The 18,608-nt window shown below is 45.1% G+C and overlaps 1 protein-coding gene across 1 annotated transcript in view; it reads right to left on the bottom strand.

Annotated features, from left to right (window-relative positions):
- The window catches only part of LOC307057542 (coiled-coil domain-containing protein 150-like), a gene marked incomplete at both ends in the record, with an annotated part of 165,941 nt that extends 152,451 nt beyond the window's left edge, over positions 1–13,490 (bottom strand). The window contains 3 exons of the mRNA XM_079710712.1: positions 7,433–7,939; positions 12,291–12,523; positions 13,365–13,490. Of these exons, the coding sequence (XP_079566838.1) occupies positions 7,433–7,939; positions 12,291–12,523; positions 13,365–13,490 (866 nt within the window). The remainder of the gene's footprint in view (positions 1–7,432; positions 7,940–12,290; positions 12,524–13,364) is intronic.
- Between the last annotated feature and the right edge of the window lie 5,118 nt (positions 13,491–18,608).

The raw sequence follows: 18,608 nt of genomic DNA, 5'->3' as shown, positions 1-18,608 counted from the left end.
TGTGTTTCACATACTTCTCTGAAATGCAAGAGAAATGATGCTTTTCAAGTGACAGATTTCTTCCCTCCTTACTTCCTGCAGGAGAGCCACCAGTTCAGGGACCTGTTTCTCATGCTCTTCCAAAGCCCTTTCCACATCATTGAATCGTTACCCACAGTAGCACCACCAACTACTTCATATCCCAACCACTCTCCAGTGACTCCCTGTACCGGCAAATGTGAGCTGTCTTCTCTTTCTTCTCCACCGTGAGCATCTGGGAACCCCTATTCCTGACACGCTAGTTCTGTTTGGCAGTTGAGGGCATCCTGAACTCAGGACAAACTCAAGTTTGCTTGTTCAGTACCTGTAATTCATACACAGCCTCTACCACTGGGAGACTATTTAAAATGCCTAAGAACTTTAAAATTCAGATAATGGCATTAATTAAGAATGTCTTAATATGGTCCCTCAAATCTGTACAGTCCAATATGGCAGCTAAAGCTATTTCAATTTTAATTTAAATTAAATTTAAATAAATTAAAATTAAGTATAATTTAAAATTCAGCTCCTTAGTCGCACTAGCCCCATTTCAACAGCTCAATAACGTCTAGTGCCCACCGAATTGGACCGCACAGACATGGAACATTGACATCACAGGAGGTTCTATTGGACAGCACTACCTTAAACCATGGATCTCTGCCCAAACTCTTTCCAGCACTCATTAAATGTCTGTGCTTCTATAATTACCAGGTGTAGTGAGATGACATGCCTGTTCCTAGCCTTCAACTTCCATATTAACCTTCTTTCCATTTCTAGGTTGGGTGCTGGGGGAGCACAAAGCACTACCCTGCTCTTAATAACCTGACCTCACCACTCCCAGGAATTCTGGGGAACACTGAAGGGCTGTACCATAAAAAGGGGACATAAGCATGTGTATGATACCTTCCTTAGCCTATTGCCAACAACAGCGAGTTCTAGGAGCTGGTTATAATCAGTTCCCCTGTTGCTGTGAGCCCAGGGATCCCTGGCACGACAATGCAGTGTGCCTACAAATTCTCTTAACTCTGCAAAGTGCTTGGAAATTAACAAGTGCATCACAGGATATCCCAAGTATCAGTGACTTTCTATTTTCAAGCCACAGAGACCTTATAAGTATTAGCTCATAGAATGACTAGTAAAAGGCAGTTATTTGGGACCAACAATTCTTGGCATGGCTCCCCTTGTGACAGCTTTTCACCACCACCACCACCCCATCTAGAAGACAGCCAGGAGTTGCTTTACGGCCTGGAGCCAAGTAGAGACTGAGGTAATGCTGGGTCAGTCTGGACCCCCAGTCCATTCCTGGCAGCCTCTCAGCACTTCTGCACCTTTTCCAGTTACCAAGGGAGTGCGCCTTTGGGTAGGTAGACTGTGCCACCAGTCAGTCATAAAGGATTCCCGCCAAAGAAAACCCCATGACCTACAATGGAAGGTCTATTCTGGACAGGTGAGGCTTAAAGGTTTCTGATTCCTACTGCCTTTAATGGATTATTACCAACTCTTCTCACACCTACAAGGCCAGTTCTGCCTCACCTGCTCCAAGGTGCTAGCTGATGGGAGTTGCCCTGTGTTGTTTTCTCTGATTTCCTGCAGTATAGTCCCCGCTTTCCCTCCTTCCTTCAGAATTAACAATTAGAAGAATCTTGGGAGTTTCTTTTGCTTCCTGAGATGTCTGAAATTGGCCCACAGAAGCCAGTAGGCCTCCCCATCTCCACTGCCTTTAAAAACATATATAAGGGGCTTCCCTGGTGGCGCAGTGGTTGAGAGTCCGCCTGCCGATGCAGGGGACACGGGTTCGTGCCCCGGTCCGGGAGGATCCCACGTGCCGCGAAGCGGCTGGGCCTGTGAACCATGGCCGCTGAGCCTGCGCGTCCGGAGCCTGTGCTCTGCAACGGGAGAGGCCACAACAGTGAGAGGCCCGCGTACCGCAGGAAAAAAAAAAAAAAACATATATAAGTTCTTGATTCTTCCTAGAGAAGACCTCTGGCTTGTGATGAGACTAGAATCATTTGTATAAGGCAAAGCCAAAGCTTGCTATAAAGCCCTTCAGCAGGCAAGTACCTGGGCCATGTACCCTCTCCGTATTTTTAATTCTTACATCTCCAGGAGGGCCTAGTAAATCCTCCAAAAGCCACCTCTGTCTCTTAGTCTCTGAGAAGTTTAGCCGTGTTTCTATAGACGCCTCTCCATCCCCCAGCACGCACTTTCTGCTTCCAGAAACCACCAGCTTTACAGCCAGGCTATTTCAGGGGTCCTACCATTTGTTCCCTAATTCCTGTCAGTCCAGATGGAGGTGGGGTTAGTCTGCCTTCTACGGGGATCTTCCTTGGACTCCACCTGATGTTCCAGAATCTTCCTGACTTTCCTAAACACAGTCCAACTTACTGCTGAAGTTTCATGATGGCCATAAATCCTCTTCTTTAGCAGGTGGCAGCCTGACAACTCCTTCAGAAAGTCCAGCAGAGCCTCACTCACACCGGGTCACCCACAAACCGTGGCCCCTCACTCCCTCCCACCAGCACAGCCCCGAGACTGCTGACGGGGCAGAGAATATGGAGTCAGGCACAGCTTCAGGGGCTATTGCTGCCTGCAGCGCTGTTTATATTGACCTCAACCCAGGCACACCTGGGGAGGGCTGGCCGGCAGTGTCAGGCTGCCCAGGTCAGCCAATCCTCAGCCCTCAGGGGCTCACATTGCAGAAAATGGACCTCGTTGAACCGACCAGGTCCAAGAAACAGGTGTGGGCTCCTGAGAGTCAGGATAGACAAGGGGCTGAAGCTCCGGCTTGTTTTCTAATCATTTTATCTGGCCCATGAGTGGGAGACAACTTCAAGAAGACCCTCTCCTAATGAGAAGAACCCAGGAGTCAGGGAGAGGAGGGGTGATGGGTGGAGACAGAGGCCTGGTGCCCCGTCTGCACTGGAAGTCTCTGGAAGACCAGGCAGAGGGAGGCCGCACAGAGTGATGCCCAAGGTCACAGCACTGTCGGAGATGCTGTTTGTTAGTTCAAGTCCTACTCTGAGGTGCTCTGTGTCAGCTCTGAGTGACAGGAGATCTGGGGAGCTCTGCAATGACGGCTATGTTCACGGTTCCTGTGTGCCCAGGCCTGCCGGCGTACCTGCCCAGGGGAGCTCCTTATACTGGGAGGGTACTGACCACGAGAGCACCGTGGTCGGCCGGGTAGTTGCACAGGTGAGCTCCATTTCCTGGGAGTGGCCTGACCAAAATAGCTCCGTGGGCTGCTGGGGACCCACCCAGGTGAGCCCCATATCCTGGGAGGAGCCTGACCACGAGAGCCCCATGGGCTGCTGGGTAATTGCGCAGGTGAGCTCCATAAACTGTGATTGCCCTGACCACGAGAGACCCGTGGGTTGCTGGGGACCTGGTAAAGGATGTCAGAACACTCAGTGAAGCCACCGTGGATGTACATCCACTAGTTCCTAATTGTTACACCCTGCTGGTCATTCTACCATTCACCAGGACATGCTATTCTGTATTAGACTTCAATGATGCCTTTTTCTGTATTCCATTGGTCCCAGAAAGGCTCTGCTGCCCTAGTAACTAGATTTGGGAATGGAGAAATGCTGCCGCCTTCTGGCCATTTCCCACAACAGCAGCATTAAACCCAGTGCTAATGGTCACTAAATATTCACACTCATTGCAGGCCTGTGAATGACACCTGCCCTCAAAAACAATCCTGGGGTAGAAAATTGACCAAAAAATTCAAAAGAGGGCAACCATCCAAGAAGACAATTTCAAGAGGTTAATTGTACTCTCCGTTTTTTTCTGTTTTTCTGTACAAGAAATTTAAAAATGCATGGAAAAAGGCTGAACATTAGGAATAATTAAAGATATGCAAATCCAAATTACAAAAACCTATCAGCTCACACCAGTCAGAATGGCCATCAGCAAAAATTCTGCAAACAATAAATGCAGAAGGGGTTTTGGAGAAGAGCATAACCTCAACTTTAAGTGGCACGTAACCTGGTAAGAGCCACTAATGAGAGCAGAATGGAGGGTCTTCTACAAGGTAAACATTTTGCTACCACAAGATCCAGCAGGCCCACTCCTGGGCCTATACCCTAAGAAGACAGAATTGGAAAGACACAGGCAGGCAAATGTGCATTGCCGCAGCATTACAATAGCCATGACATGGAAGCAACCAAAAAGTCCATCAACAGATGAGTGGACAAAGAAGAAGTGGTACATGTACAGACAGAATATTAGCCAAGGAAAAAAAGGACACAATGCCATGTGCAGCACAGTAGATGAGTCTAGAGATAATCACGTGAATTGCTTTAAGTCAGAAAGAGAAAGATACATATCGTATGATATCACTTATAGGTGTTACCAAAAAATTGATAGCAGTGAAGATATTTCCACAGAGAAGGGCAATCACAGATTCATTAAACAAACTTATGGTTCACCAATGGAAAGCTGTGAGGATTGGATACATTAGGATATTGGGGTTAACAGACATATACAAACACAGGTGAAATATATAATCACCAAACACCTACGGAATACCAAGAGAAGACTACTTCACATTCTGTCATAACGTACATGGGGAAAGGATCCCAGGAAGAACAGACATATGTATATGTGTAAAAGAACCACATCTTGCAACCTACAACAAGCCAAACATTGTAATCAAACTTGCTGTGATCAAAAATAAAAATTAAATTAAAAAAACGAACAAGACGTAGCAAGACAAACTTTAGGGGCCTTTTCCTGGCACATTCCATTCTAAATTACAACCTAGAACAGGACTTCCATTGAGGCTCTGTTGCCCTAGTAACCAGAATTGGTAAAGAGAACTGCTGCCACCTTGTGGCCGTTTCACACAACAGCAGCTTTAATCCCAGCGCTAATGGTCAGTTGATATTCAAAATAATTGCAGGTCTGTAAATGACACCTTCCCTGAAAACAAATCCTGGGGTCGTATATCGACCAAAAAATTCAAAACACGCCCACATTTCAAAACGACAGTTTCAAGAGGCATATTTTATGCACATTTGTGTTCTGCTTCTTTTTCTTTCTTTCTTTCTCTTTTTTTTTAAAAAACGGGAATGGAAAAAGGCAACCCTCAGAATGGGAGGAAATATTTGCAAACGAACAAATGGACAAAGGTTTTATCTCCAATATACATAAACAGCTCATGCAGCTTAATATTAAAAACAACAACCCAATACAAAAATGGGTGGAAGATCTAAATACACATTTCTTCAAAGAAGACACAGAGATGGCCAAGACGCACATGAAAAGCTGCCCAACATCACTAATTATTAGAGAAATTCAAATCAAAACTACAGTGAGGTATCACCTCACCCCTCTTAGAATGGGCATCATCAGAAAATCTACAAACAACAAATACTGGGGAGGGTTTGGACAAAAGGAACCCTCTTCCACTATTTGTTGGAATGCAAATTGATACAGTCACTATGGCGAACAATATAGAGGGTCCTTAAAAAACTAAAAATAGAATTACCATATGATCCAGCAATTCCACTTCTGGGCATATACCCAGAGAAAAACATAAATCAGAAAGACACATTCACCATAATGTTCATTGCAGCACTATTTACCATAGGCAAGTAATGGAAGCAACCTAAATGCCCACAGACAGATGAATGGATAAAGATGTGGTACATATATAAAATGGAATATTACTCAGCCATACAAAGGAATGAAACTGGGTCATTTGTTGAGACGTCGATGGATCTAGAGACTGTCATACAGAGTGAAGTAAGTCAGAAAGAGAAAAACAAATATTGTATATTAATGCATGTATGTGGAACCTAGAAAAATAGTTCAGATGAACCGGATAGCAGAGCAGAAATAGAGACACAGAGGTAGAGAAAAAAACGTATGGACACCACGGAGGGGAAACCATGGGGTGGTGGTGGTGGGATGAGTTGGGAGATTGGGATTGACCTTTATACAGGTATATGTATAAAATAGATAACTAATAATAACCTGCTGTATAAATAAATAAAGAAAATTAAATTTCAAACTTTTTAAAAATAAATAAAATTTAAAAATAAAACAGAAAAATGTTCTTCCCTTCACACAGATGTACTTATATGAATGAATTATTTCCATGCTTATATCTATAAATACATAAAAGAGGAATAAAATCTACCTTGAACCAAAAAAGAAAAAAAAAACAGAACCCACCAGTTATACAGAGGAAAACCCTATCAGGGCACTTGCTCCTGTGGTAAACAATTCTGAAGATGGTCAGAGGTGGGGAATCATCTCCCATGCAGCCAGCAGCCCCCCCGCAAGGAGCTTCCTCATTGAAAAGCTGGGGGACCGTGCCGAGGCGTCTGTGAGTAAACGTGAGCTGAGCCCCAGGCCAGCTGCTGCTGAACTGTTCCCACCCTTCCCAGGTAAAACACCATTTTGTCTTTAAGTTACTTGTTGAAACAACTGCACAAATATGAAAAAGATATAATATCAGGCATCCTCTGCCCCCAGTGCCTACTAATACATGATTTTCTGCCACTTTAATGATAAAGACAGAACATTTCAGCATTCCACTGCCCTTATTATTTTTCATTTTTCTTGATATTTGTACTGAATACATCTTTCAATATTTTAAAAACGGAACATTTATTTAGGTTGTTCCACACACAGCCTTTAGTGATAAGGGTTTTGTTGTTATACTTCTATTATGTTTCCTTTAAAAATCATTATACTGTTTAAATAAAGTCCGTTTTATAGGCATTTATCCTATGATATTGATGAAATTAATACATAGAGAGCAATAGTAGTTGATTGAACTTGAGAGCCTCTATTAGCACAGTTAAATATAAATATTATATATATATATATATAAGCTAAATTATATGCTGAGTGAGATTCTCCTGCTCTTTTCACTCTGTGCCCCTCAAGCCTGTAAGAAATGGAATATTTGTTGCCATCTCAGTAAACAAAGGATGTCACAGTCATCAGCCCTTGCAGCCCTCCAGTGTGAGGCGCGGGCCCTGAGGAACACAGGATATGCAAATACAGAATATGCAGGCCCCAGAGCGCTGAGGTGCATAACAAAAGAAGGAATTCAGTGCGCCCAGACTCTGGCATCTTCGCACAGAAAGAATAGCGCTACATTCCTCACGTTGGGAGAGCTGGTTTTCCTTAGTTAACAATCAGCTGTTGATGGTCCCCATTGCCTGCGCCAGTCCCCTGCCCTGTCACCAGCCCCCCCGTACTTTAGCTCAGGGAGGAAGGAGCGCAGAGGGACTCGGCTGAATAAGGGGCCTGCGAGCCTCGGGAGGAGTTTTTAGCCGCTTTCCCCGCAGTCAGGAGGAGGGGCGCTGACGCTGCAGCCGGACCCTGCGCCTCGCTTGCCCCGTTTCCCCTCAGGACGCTCAGGCCGACCCCCTCCCCACGCCCCCCAGGCCCCGCGAGCCAGGCCGAGGGCAGGGGCGAGAGGAGGGACCGAAATTCCCCGGGACCAGAGGCTGGGGGCCGCCCTTTCTGCACAGCAGCGGCGGGTGGCAGTGAACCCCTGCCCCTCAGAACCTGGTCTTGCGCTGCCGCCCGGGCACCGGACCAGGCGGAGGGTCGGCGCCCACTTACCCGGCCCGCCATCCCCACGACTGTCGCGGCTTCAGCAGCCGGGGCCCCTCCAGAGCCGGCAGCCTCAGTGAGGCCGCCCTCCCCTCGGGCTCCGGGGCAGCTCCGTGAAGGCGGAGGGAAGAGACCCCAAGCCGGGAGCTCCAGCTCTGCGGAAACACGGGCTCCGTTCTGGGCGCAGCGGGTGGGACCGCTCTGCCCCGAGGCCTTCTGGGAGTGAGGGGGACGCCGGGGGAGGGAGCCGCCAGGAGCGCAGGGCCCCGTCGGGGGTCCTGGACGGGCGGCACGGCCTGAGGGCCCCGCCCACTCTGACCGCAGCCCAGGCCTGATTCCTGGAATCCTACACATAAATGTTAGAAAGAAACGCGCTCTACAGTAAATATTCATAAATGATTGTCGCTGCTGTGCTTCCTATTCTATTAAACGTGTAAAGTCCATAAAACACTTTAAGTTCGGAGTTATCTATGAATTTTTACCTGTCCTTATTATGTCTCCGCTTCTCCCAATTGTGGTTAATGAATCAGAGACTGTGGCATCACTAGTTAAAAATGAGCTTGTTAAAAAATAGAACACAGGCACACCGGACCTACTGAACCACCATCTGCACTTTTACAATCTCCCTAGTGTACTTTTGTACCCATGAATAGTTGAAAGGTTCATTTCTACCTCGACATGTCTTTTCTGTCTGAGAAATACACACATTTTATCCAGTTTGATATAAATAGAAGACTCAAAAATGCATATGCCTGTGTTGAAACCATCCTTTTATCATTTCTTTTCCAGATAAGTATAGTCTCTATACTGGTTTTGTGGATCACATGCCATACTCTTTTCTTGTAGTTAGAAATAAGATAGAGAAACTGATTTTCTAATATATATATATATATATATATATATATATATATATATATATATATATATATATATTTCTTCTTGGGTCACATTATGAACTGTTCCCGTGGCCACACGGTATGTGTACTTTTAATTTCAGGGACTGCTGACATTCCAGGATGTGCCCATAGATTTCTCTCAAGAGGACTGGGAATGCCTGGACCAAGATCAATGGGAATTTTACAGGGATGTGATGTTAGAGAAGTATAGGGGCCTGCTCTCCTTGGGTGAGGATACCTTCCTTCCAGAATTCCTTATCCACCCACAGGGTTTAGAGTCCTTCATTTGTAGAATGTCTCCTGGAATCTTCTGCTTCCTACAAAAGGGTTTCAGATTGCAACGTTTCAGGAAAGATTGGGAGTTTGTCGGTATAATTTATCTTATTCTTTAAAATTGCAGTCTCCCTTTTAATATACTTTGTAACTGCTTGGGATGTGTCTATATGAACTGTGTACTATATGCTTCTGTTATAGTCCTTACAATATTTCATTGTCTTATTTTCTGTGACAATTTTCAATGGATTCTTTGGGCTTAAGGTTTACTAGAAGGGAGATTGTGATTCTGGGACTTCCCTGGTCATGCACTGGTTAAGAATTTGCCTGCCTATGCAGGGGACACGGGTTCGATCCCTGGTCCCAGAAGATCCCACTTGCCACGGAGCAACTAAGCCAGTGGGCCACAACTACTGAGACTGTGTGCCACAACTACTGAAGCAGGTGTGCCTTGGACCCTTGGGCCATTTATTTTTTGGAGAATCAAACCATCTCTGAGTGATCAAAAGTTAGACCAGCTAGTCAAAATGCTTTATCACCTGTTCTTCTAAATCACTGATCAACGGAACAAGTTTTAATAGGGAGAACAGTGTCATTGTATTCTGGAGTTCATATCGGCAATATGGTTTATGATCTTGATACTGGATCAGGACATTTCAATGGTATAACTGCTATTAATTGTCTGTTCAACGATTAAAGTCTAACGTGGTCTGAGTTCAGACTGGAGTCATCCTGGTTGCTTTCTGTCTATTGCAGATTTCTTCCAGTAGGAAAGGACAGGAGCAATACGGCTTACTTTACAAAATGTGTGCAAACTAAATGATGATATAATCTACATTCAATTAATTTATACATACCCTACTGTAGAACCGGGTTTGTTACAGTGGCAGAGCCTGGTAATTATGTAAAACTGAAACCTTTATCTGCACTGGTTCAAGTCCTCTTCCTAAGAATATGTTTATAATCAACATTCTTTCACAAATTACACAATTTAATTCACCATAGCATTCCTCATATTAACTAAATGGAAAATCCTCGGCTATATACAAATACAGAAAGGGCCAAAAATCATCAGCCCCCATGGATGAGGCATTGCTGAGGCATTCAAATTACTTATTAAAGAACCACTACATCCATCAACATCATCAATTTATATATTATTGCCCCAATGCTAGCTTTAACCCTGGCTCTCACAACATGAATTCCTCTTCCCATATCTTATCCACTAATGAATATAAACAGAGGCATATTATTTATATTAGCCATATCACACCTAGCCATTTATTCCATCCTCAGATCTGGATGAGCTTCACATTCAAAATATTCACTCACTGGAGCTCTAGGGACAGTAGCACACACAATCTCCTATGAAGTAATGTAGCAGTTTTTGTATTCTCAGTCTTACAGATAAATGGATCATTTACACTTTCAACAGTAATTATAACACGAGAACACCTATGACTAATTTTCTCCTGACCCCTACCCAGAATTTGATTATCTCCACAGTAGCAGAAATCCAATGAAGCCTGACTTGATTTAACAGAAGTAGAATCAAAACCTGTATATGTCTTCAATGTAGAAAATGTAGCAGGCCCATTCACCCCGTCCTTCCTAGAGAATATGTCAATTTCCTTATAATAAACGTTTCCACAACAATCTATTTTAGGAGCATTTGACATTCCCTAGGTGCCAGAATGATAGATACTTTCTTCTTGTGAATATAGATTTTTTAAAAAATATTTTTTATAGTTTTACTACCTTTAAACAAAATATCCTCCATTGCTGTGGAATATTCCTTCATAGGAGCGTGCATGGTTCATTTCTGCATCCGCATGTGATGGCCTTCAGGTTCTTTCAGGTTTGGCTCCTGTGGCTGCAGAGTCTATGTCCGTGTGTCCTGGTGCAGGGATGGGGTGTTTGTGTTCAGCTGGGAGGAACGCTGTGGGTCTGTGTGCACGGACTTCACTCTCTGAGGCCCGATTGCTTCAGAAGTGGTTGCACCCCGCGCTGTGCACCAGGCTTTCCATTGCTCCACATCCTGCTGATATTTGATACTATGTCTTCATGTCTTCCATTCTGGTAGATGTGTGCACAGTAGTTTTCTTATGGTTTTAATCCCTCAGTTGTGCATCTTGTGGTATTCATGGACTACTTCCTGTTGTTTTTTAAAAAATGTTTTAAAAATTGTGGTCCAATACACAAAACATCAACTTTACTATCTTAACCATTTTTAAGTGCACATTTCAGGGTCCAGAAGTAATTCGCACTGTTGTGCAAACCTGACCGCCATCGTCCTCCAGAATTTTTCATCTTGCAAAATTGAAACAGTCCCCATTAAACACTCAGTCCCCATTGTCCCTCCCAGAGCCCCTGGCACTCAACATCCTACACTCTGTCTCTATGTTTCTGACTGCTCTAGGGGCCTTGTATGAATGGATCAAGCACTGTTTGTTTGTTTGTGTCTAGCTTACATCACTGAGCATTAATGCCCTCAAGGTTCATCCCTGCTGCAGCCTGTGTCACAATTGCCTTCCGTTTTAGGCTGAATAACATTCCCTTGTATTGATGGACCATGTTTTTCTTCTCCATTCCTCCATTAGTGGACACATGTAATATCTACATTCATTTCTCCTGTCATAATATTTGTAGAATAAGTCAGAAATTCCTATGAATCAAAAGTCATTTGCCATTAACTTTTTTCTTAAACTTTTTATTGTGAAAAACATCAAAGCTAAGAAAAGGGAAAAATACATGTCAGTTTAACTTGTGTTCAGGACTTATTGCTTTACGGATTAACTTTATGGAATCACTTTGTTCCCTGCGTGTGTGCTATGTACATGCGTGTGCATGTGCCTGCTTGCATACTGATGCTGTGCATGTGCATATGTATGTGCACTTGAACACGTTAGTTAGTGTGCATTTGCTCACGTTAGTGTGTGCATGGGCATATGCGTGCATGTGTGTTCATATGCTAGTGTGTGAATATATTTGTGCTGGGCACCTGCATATGTTTGTGTGTGTGCTGTGCCTGCCTGTGTGCACAACTGTGTGTTTGCTGGAACCACTTGCAGATATATCCACACGCAGCTGCTCTAACAATCCTGTGTAGCCACGTAAAGGTCACAGATCTCAGGGATTTAAATGGATGGAGCAGGATGTCCTGACACAGAGTCTGTCTTCCAATGACTGTCACTTTCTCAGTAACATACTTCACACCTTCTTTAAGCCCCATTCTGGGTCCAGTTTAGACCCCCATTACAATCAGTCACCTACCCCAGGTCCCCTAAAGCTCCAATGTCACAGTTGGAGAGCCTGGCCAAGGCTGGGGGTGCCCCAACTGTTGGCCTGGCTTCCAGGCTCTGCACTTGGCTCCTGTGTTCCCATCTCTCAGCCAGGCCCCGACTTGGATTGGGCCGTCACCTCTTTCCTCACAGGGTCCCATCGCCCAGTCAAGGGGGTTCATTCTCCCAAAGTCAGCATCAGGAGTGGGGGTGTGACAGTCCCCACTGGGTCTCCTTCATGTGAGACCTTGTGCTTTTGAAAGAGCAGGCGCCCTGCCCTCGGGGGTGGGGGCTGGGGGGTGACATGTGGCCCACGATGGGCAGGCGGGTCACCAGGTGGGGCGGGCCAGTGTGCAAGGAGTTCTGCGGTGGGTTCTCCTCTCCAACGGCTTCTGTGCCCCTATCTCTCCCCGTGCCTCCCCTCGAAGGCAGTGTGGTGCCCGGGACCAGAGCCATGGGAGCCGTCAGCCACTGGCCCCTCTACACACACAAACACACACACGCACACAAACACGCACACACTACAGGGAAGCAGGACCTGAGTGCAGGGCTCTCAGCGGCCCTGAGCGCCCCGCCCAGAATCGGCCAGCAGAATGGACAGACTGGATCTCTGGGCCAGGACCATGCAGGACTGTCCTGCCTGGGCTTCCAGTGCAGCCGCCTCCTTCTGGAAGCCTGGGAGGCTGGAATCAGGCCACTTCTTGTCTGTCCTGGCAGCAGACTGGGCTGCACTCTCAGAAGTTCGTGGCTCACCCGCGGATCCTGACCATCAGGTGGCCAGAGATATTGGTAACGTTTCTCTTTTGCCTGTTGAAATGTTTAATGACAAAGATTTTGTTCAGTTTCCTGATGTGGGTGTCCAAAGATGAGAGACCCATGTGTGTGATCTGTACCTCCTATGAGATCAGCCCTAAGCTAGTTTAAACATGATCAAGTTCTGTCTACACGGTAGATTTAGACCTCTGCATGTCCTGTCTACTGTTTATGATTAGAGCTGACCATGTGTTGTCTATACTAAGAAGATTTAGACCTGACCATGTTCTCTGTACACTAGGACTATGGGAACCTGGGTGGAAACCCGGACTGGCCTCAGGACTGGGAAGCTCCGTGCCTGCATCTGAAAGTCAGAGCTTAGATGTCTGTGGTCTGGAGCTGAGGTGCGCTTGTCTAAGTAACAGCCTCTCTTCTGAGTGTGGTTACCTGGTCCTCCCAAGGGTCAGTGTTATGGTCGGGGCCTTAGTCTTAATTTCTGCAAGGTTCACCTTCCCTGGGGCTCGTGGAGAATCCACAGGAGGGCTACCTGGCAATAATTCTAATTCACCAGCACTTGCATGGTGTGTAGGGAGGCAGGTTTAGCTGGTGAATTGATTGCAGGGCACGCAGATCGGGCAAAAGGCCGATGGGTAACAGCTGAAGCTGCTGCTGAGCTCTCCTTCCAGTCTACCATCCCTACTCAGAAGCGGCCAGAGCTGCCCCTCGGCTTTCAGCCCTGCTGTCCTGTGAGTTATCTCAAAAAGTATGTGAGACAAGAAAGGACTGAGCCTGCCAGAACCAAGTAGTGTGTTCAACTCTATCATGAAAGCTTTAAAAACAGGTAAAATCAACAGAAGCAAAGTGAAAAGAAGAGGACTTCTCTGGGACAAATGTGGGGAGAGGAGACCCACCTGCCACTTTTTCCCATCCCAGGAGGTCCCAGGAACACAGCTTGTTTCCACATGAGGGGAGGGAGCTACCAGGAGAGCCACTGTGTCCTGACTGAAGGGACAATTCACCCCAGGTGTAGGGTCTGGGGAGGTGAGGTCACCCTGGAGACTGTGCACATGTGAGCCCAGTTGGGGGAGTCTGGGGAGGGTGGTTCACCCTGGGACTGTGGACATGTGACTCAGGTGGAGGGGTCTGTGTAGGAAGGGTCACCTGTTGAGACAGAACGTGTGACTTTAGGTGCAGGGTCTGGGGAGGTGGGGTCACCGTGGTGAGTGTGGACGTGCAACCGAAGGTAAAGGGTGTGGGGAATGTGTGGGTCTCACCACATCTGCATGGGTCAGCATCACATGTACGGGGAGACCCCATATGTGCTCTTTGCCTGCAGTGTGTCTTTTCCCCTTTGAGATTTCCAACCTCTGCATTAAGGGTGTTGCCCTGATTAACCTGTGGTACCTTTTCTTCTCTTAGTCTTCTCACATTCTTATGAGGTCAGGCATGTTTGTGAGTGGGTTGCCACTCTGTGTTCTGGTGAGTGACAACACTTGGTGGAATCATATTAATAACATATCATATCATATGTCTAATCTATGGGGGTCACCACTGTCCAGGGTACCCCTGGACAGAGGTCAGGTGAGCACAGACTAGCCCCCCCCAAGAATGGTCTCCCTTGTGCCGTGTGAGGGTACCATGATGGTCCCTAAGGTAGGGGACTGTGTCTGGGCCTCTGACATTTTTGAAGAAGGGGAGTTGAAATGGAATCTCAATTAACAAGACATTATTTTAAGAATTTATTTTAAGTGAAATAAAACACACGTCCCATACCCTTTACCATCATCACCATTTTAAGTGCACATTCTGAGGCATCAGATCTATTCACTTTCTCGTGGAGCCATCACCACCATTCCTAGAACTTTTCATCTTGCAAAACCAAAATTCCACAACCATGAACGTCTCACTCCCCATTCCCTCCCACTGCCCCTGGCACTGATATCCACTTCAGTCCCTGAGTTGTGGACTCCAGGGCGCCCACTGGAGTGGAATCCTGCAGTGTTTGCTGGCGGGTCACTTTGGAAGAGCTGACTTTCAGTCTGAAGCTCTGCCTGTTTGCATCTGAAGAATCTGCATTTAAGGAGAGGGTGTATGAGGAAGGGGGTGTATGAGGGACAAAGGTGTCCGGCGTGCAGATGAGCCAGGACCTGACCAGCTGCCTTTTGGGCCCTCTGGTTCCGTCTCTTGGTCTGTGCCTCATCTGCATAATCACTGTCCCCGCTGGCACCCCTGGGGTGTTGTTGGGTGCCTGAGTGAGATTCCCCTGGTGCTCCTGCTCTCCTTCCCTCCTCCTGCTGGTTGGGGAGGAAACTGCTTGCTGTGTGGTCTCTACTCCTGAGGCAGGAAGGACCCTGCAGCGTGGACCTGCAGAGTGTGGGTGTGGTCCCAAGAGCATGGGACCCACATAGGACACAGCATTGGGGCATGACAAGTGCTAGGGCTGCCTCATCACTGACAGAACATGTTGCCAAGATCCTGCTCGGGAGGGCGTGGTGGGTGGCCTGGGACCCCAGAGGCCCCATTCCTATCCTGGAGCTTGGGGAGTGCATCCCCATGGGCTCCAGATTCACCCCATATCTCAGCCATATCCCTCTGTCCTGTCTTTGAACTCAGGAAAACGACCTCTACCGATCATTGTCCACAACATAGGCCTGGTTCTGTCGGTATTAAGATTCTTTAATTTAGGCATCCTGGGATAGCAGCTCTTTTTAGGCCTGAGAAGGAACAGCTCAGGAGTGTACAACAATTTCATTGAACTAACATTCAATGACTATCTCTATACTGCTAGCTTGTTGACTTCTATTAATCACCATTCTCCTGGTTTTAGCTCTGATGTGGGGATTACAGAGGAGTCAACATTTAAATCTTCATAATCTGTGTATTTGTAGTGTCAGTATCATTACTGACCCATAGTTTTTATGGTTTGGGAAGAGTTATTGATTTCATGTATCATGTAAAGGATTCACAATGATGATAGGGCAATTAAGATTACAATAATGGCTGGTAAATTGTTCAAATGTTCTCTACCTGTGCATCTATTGTACGCATATGAGTTAGTTTAGTTGTCAATATTAGTGAAATAATATAGAGGACTAGAGAACTTCTTTTAAAAATCACTATTAATGTGTGTGATGAAAATGTAAAATTTCTTCCATAATCAGTGATGTTGTGTCTTGAGAGCCTAGATGAAATTGATATGCCTTCGTGATATACACTATTTTAGCCTATAATTTCACATTGAAAAATTTACATCACTTTTTACTTTTATCTCATTTATTGAGAAAGACATAATTGTTATGCTGTTGGCTTCAAACTGCTTGAAAAGGACTTGAGTCCTTCCTTATTTTACATTTACGTAGGTAGGATCTTCAAATATAGGATATGGTGGAGGGCATCCGTGCAACCATTCTAGGTTACGAGTAGCAGTTTCCACTGCTGAGACTTCTCGTTTGGACACAAATGTTTTTCACAGTATGAAGATTATTAGCATTACTGCTGCTACTGAGATGAATGAGCCTAAAGACAAAATATTTCATGTTGTGTGTGCCTCAGAGGAATGTAGTAACCTCCCTGAGAGGCCAAGAAAGTGCTGCAGGAAGTCATATTTACTACTACAAATATACCTGTGAAGTGAGATTTGCTACTGCTGAGTTAACTGTGTAACCTGAGAATAGTGAGAATCAGTGTAGGAAGCCTCCTATAATAGTGAAGACTGCTCCCTATGTCACGGAAGTGTGCTACTACATAGTATGTATTCTGGAGGACAATGTCCAGGGATGAGTTGGCTAAGATGATTCCTGTCAAACCACCTACTGTAAAATGGAAAATAAAGTCTAAAACTCATAATAGAGTGGGATCTCATTTAATATTGCCTCCGTGAAGAGTTGTTAATCAGGAAGTTCCCTGGTGATGCAGTGGTAAAGAATTGGCCTGCCAATACAGGGGAAACGGGTTTGATCCCAGGTCCAGGAAGATTCCACATGCCGCGGAGCAAAAAGGCCGTGCACTACAACTACTGAGCCTGCCCTCTAGATCCCGCGAGCCACAACTACTGAGCCCACGCACCAGAGCCTGTGCTCTGCAACAAGAGAAGCCACTGCAATGAAAAGGCCGCACACCACAACGAAGAGTAGCTGCCGCTCACCGCAACCATAGAAACAACCCACGTGCAGCAACCAAGACCCAACGCAGCCAAAAGAAAGAAAAAAAAAGAAAAATTAAAGAAAGTGTTGCTATCCCTATGGTAAACATATGATGGGCCCACAAGAGAAATCCTAAAAAGCCAGTAGACATGACTCATACTATTCCCAAATAGCTGAAAGGCCCTTTTCATCCTAAATAGTATGTAATGATATGTGAGTTTATAACAAACCCTGATAGGCCATGAATACAGACTTCAGGGTGACCAAAGAATCAAAATACGTGTTGGTATAGGATTCGGTCTCCTCCTGCAGGGTCAAAGAAAGTAGTGTTGAGATTTCTGTCTCTTAACTGTATGGCAATTCTGGCTGCTCGGACTGACATTGGTAATTATAGTAATATGGCTATAGTTGGGGAAGATTAAACAAATAATGGTGTTTGGTATTGGGATATGACTGCTGGTTTTGTATGAAAGACTATAGTGATAAAAGTAATAGCACCAAGAATGGAAGAGACACCTGCTAAATGTAAGGAGGAAATGGTTAGGTCGACAGAGGCTCCTGTGTGGGCCAGATTGCAGGCTAGAGCTGAATACACGGTTCCACTGGTACCAGAACCAGCTTCTACTGTTGGTGATATGAGTAGGAGTAAGAATGATGGGGGAAATAGTCAAAAGTTTATATGATTTATTTGGGGAAATGCTACTTCAGGTGTCCTAATTATTAGTGGCCCAAGTCAGTTTTGAAACCCTGCAATATAATGGGTACAACTATAAAGAAAATTATTACAAGTGAAGGGACTGTTATGACTACCTTACAGATTTGGGCATCTCCAAGTAGTGCTCCAGGTTAGCATATCTCAGCCTGGATTAATATACTTAAGGTGCTGCCTGCTACTCCAGCTCAAGCACCAAATAGTAAATATAAAATGCCGATATCTTTGTGATTTGTAGAAAATAATCTGCAGTGTGTGAACAGAGGTAAAATGACTGAGCTATCTTTAGACTGTAAATGTAAAGACAGAGATCGAGCCCTCTTTGTCGCAAACCCTGTGGTGAATCAACGAATTGAACTGTAATTTCAGACAAGCAGCTTCAATTCTGCCAGAGATTTTCCTGACTTTTTTCTCTTTTTTTCTTTCTCAAATGAAGGAGAAGCAGATTGAAGCCAGTAGACTAGAGGATTTGCCTGTTAACTAAAGTTTCCTGGGGTTAAAGCTCATCAATCTCCTAAAGATTTGGCTGAATTACAATGTTTGCTTTACATTCAATTGATGTAGGATGACGTCTTGCAATCCTTATTTTTAGGAATTAAGTAAATTTTACTTGTTTAGGGTTATGAAAGCTCTTGGTCTGAACTGACCTAAATTCCTAGTCCAGCACTGATAGAATGGGTGTATGGGTAGGAATCGTGTGGATATTATGATTGGTAATGGTAGGAAGGTTATTTCTTTGTATGTTCAAATTGTTTTATTTTTCTGTTGTTTAATGAAGGGAACATAGTTAGTGATGTGGAGTATGTTAGCTGCAAGTAGAAATATATGTTGAGGACGGCTATGATGGCTATCAGTGTTGGTAGAATGATGTTATCATTTTTGTAATCTCTTGGATAATTATTCATTTGGGTAAAAACCCTGATAGTTATGGGTGATGTCCTAATGATACTATAATGGT

Source organism: Hyperoodon ampullatus, assembly GCF_949752795.1.
Source record: "Hyperoodon ampullatus genome assembly, chromosome: 8".
Classification (NCBI taxonomy): domain Eukaryota; kingdom Metazoa; phylum Chordata; class Mammalia; order Artiodactyla; family Ziphiidae; genus Hyperoodon; species Hyperoodon ampullatus.
This window is presented reverse-complemented; position numbering and strand designations above follow the sequence as displayed.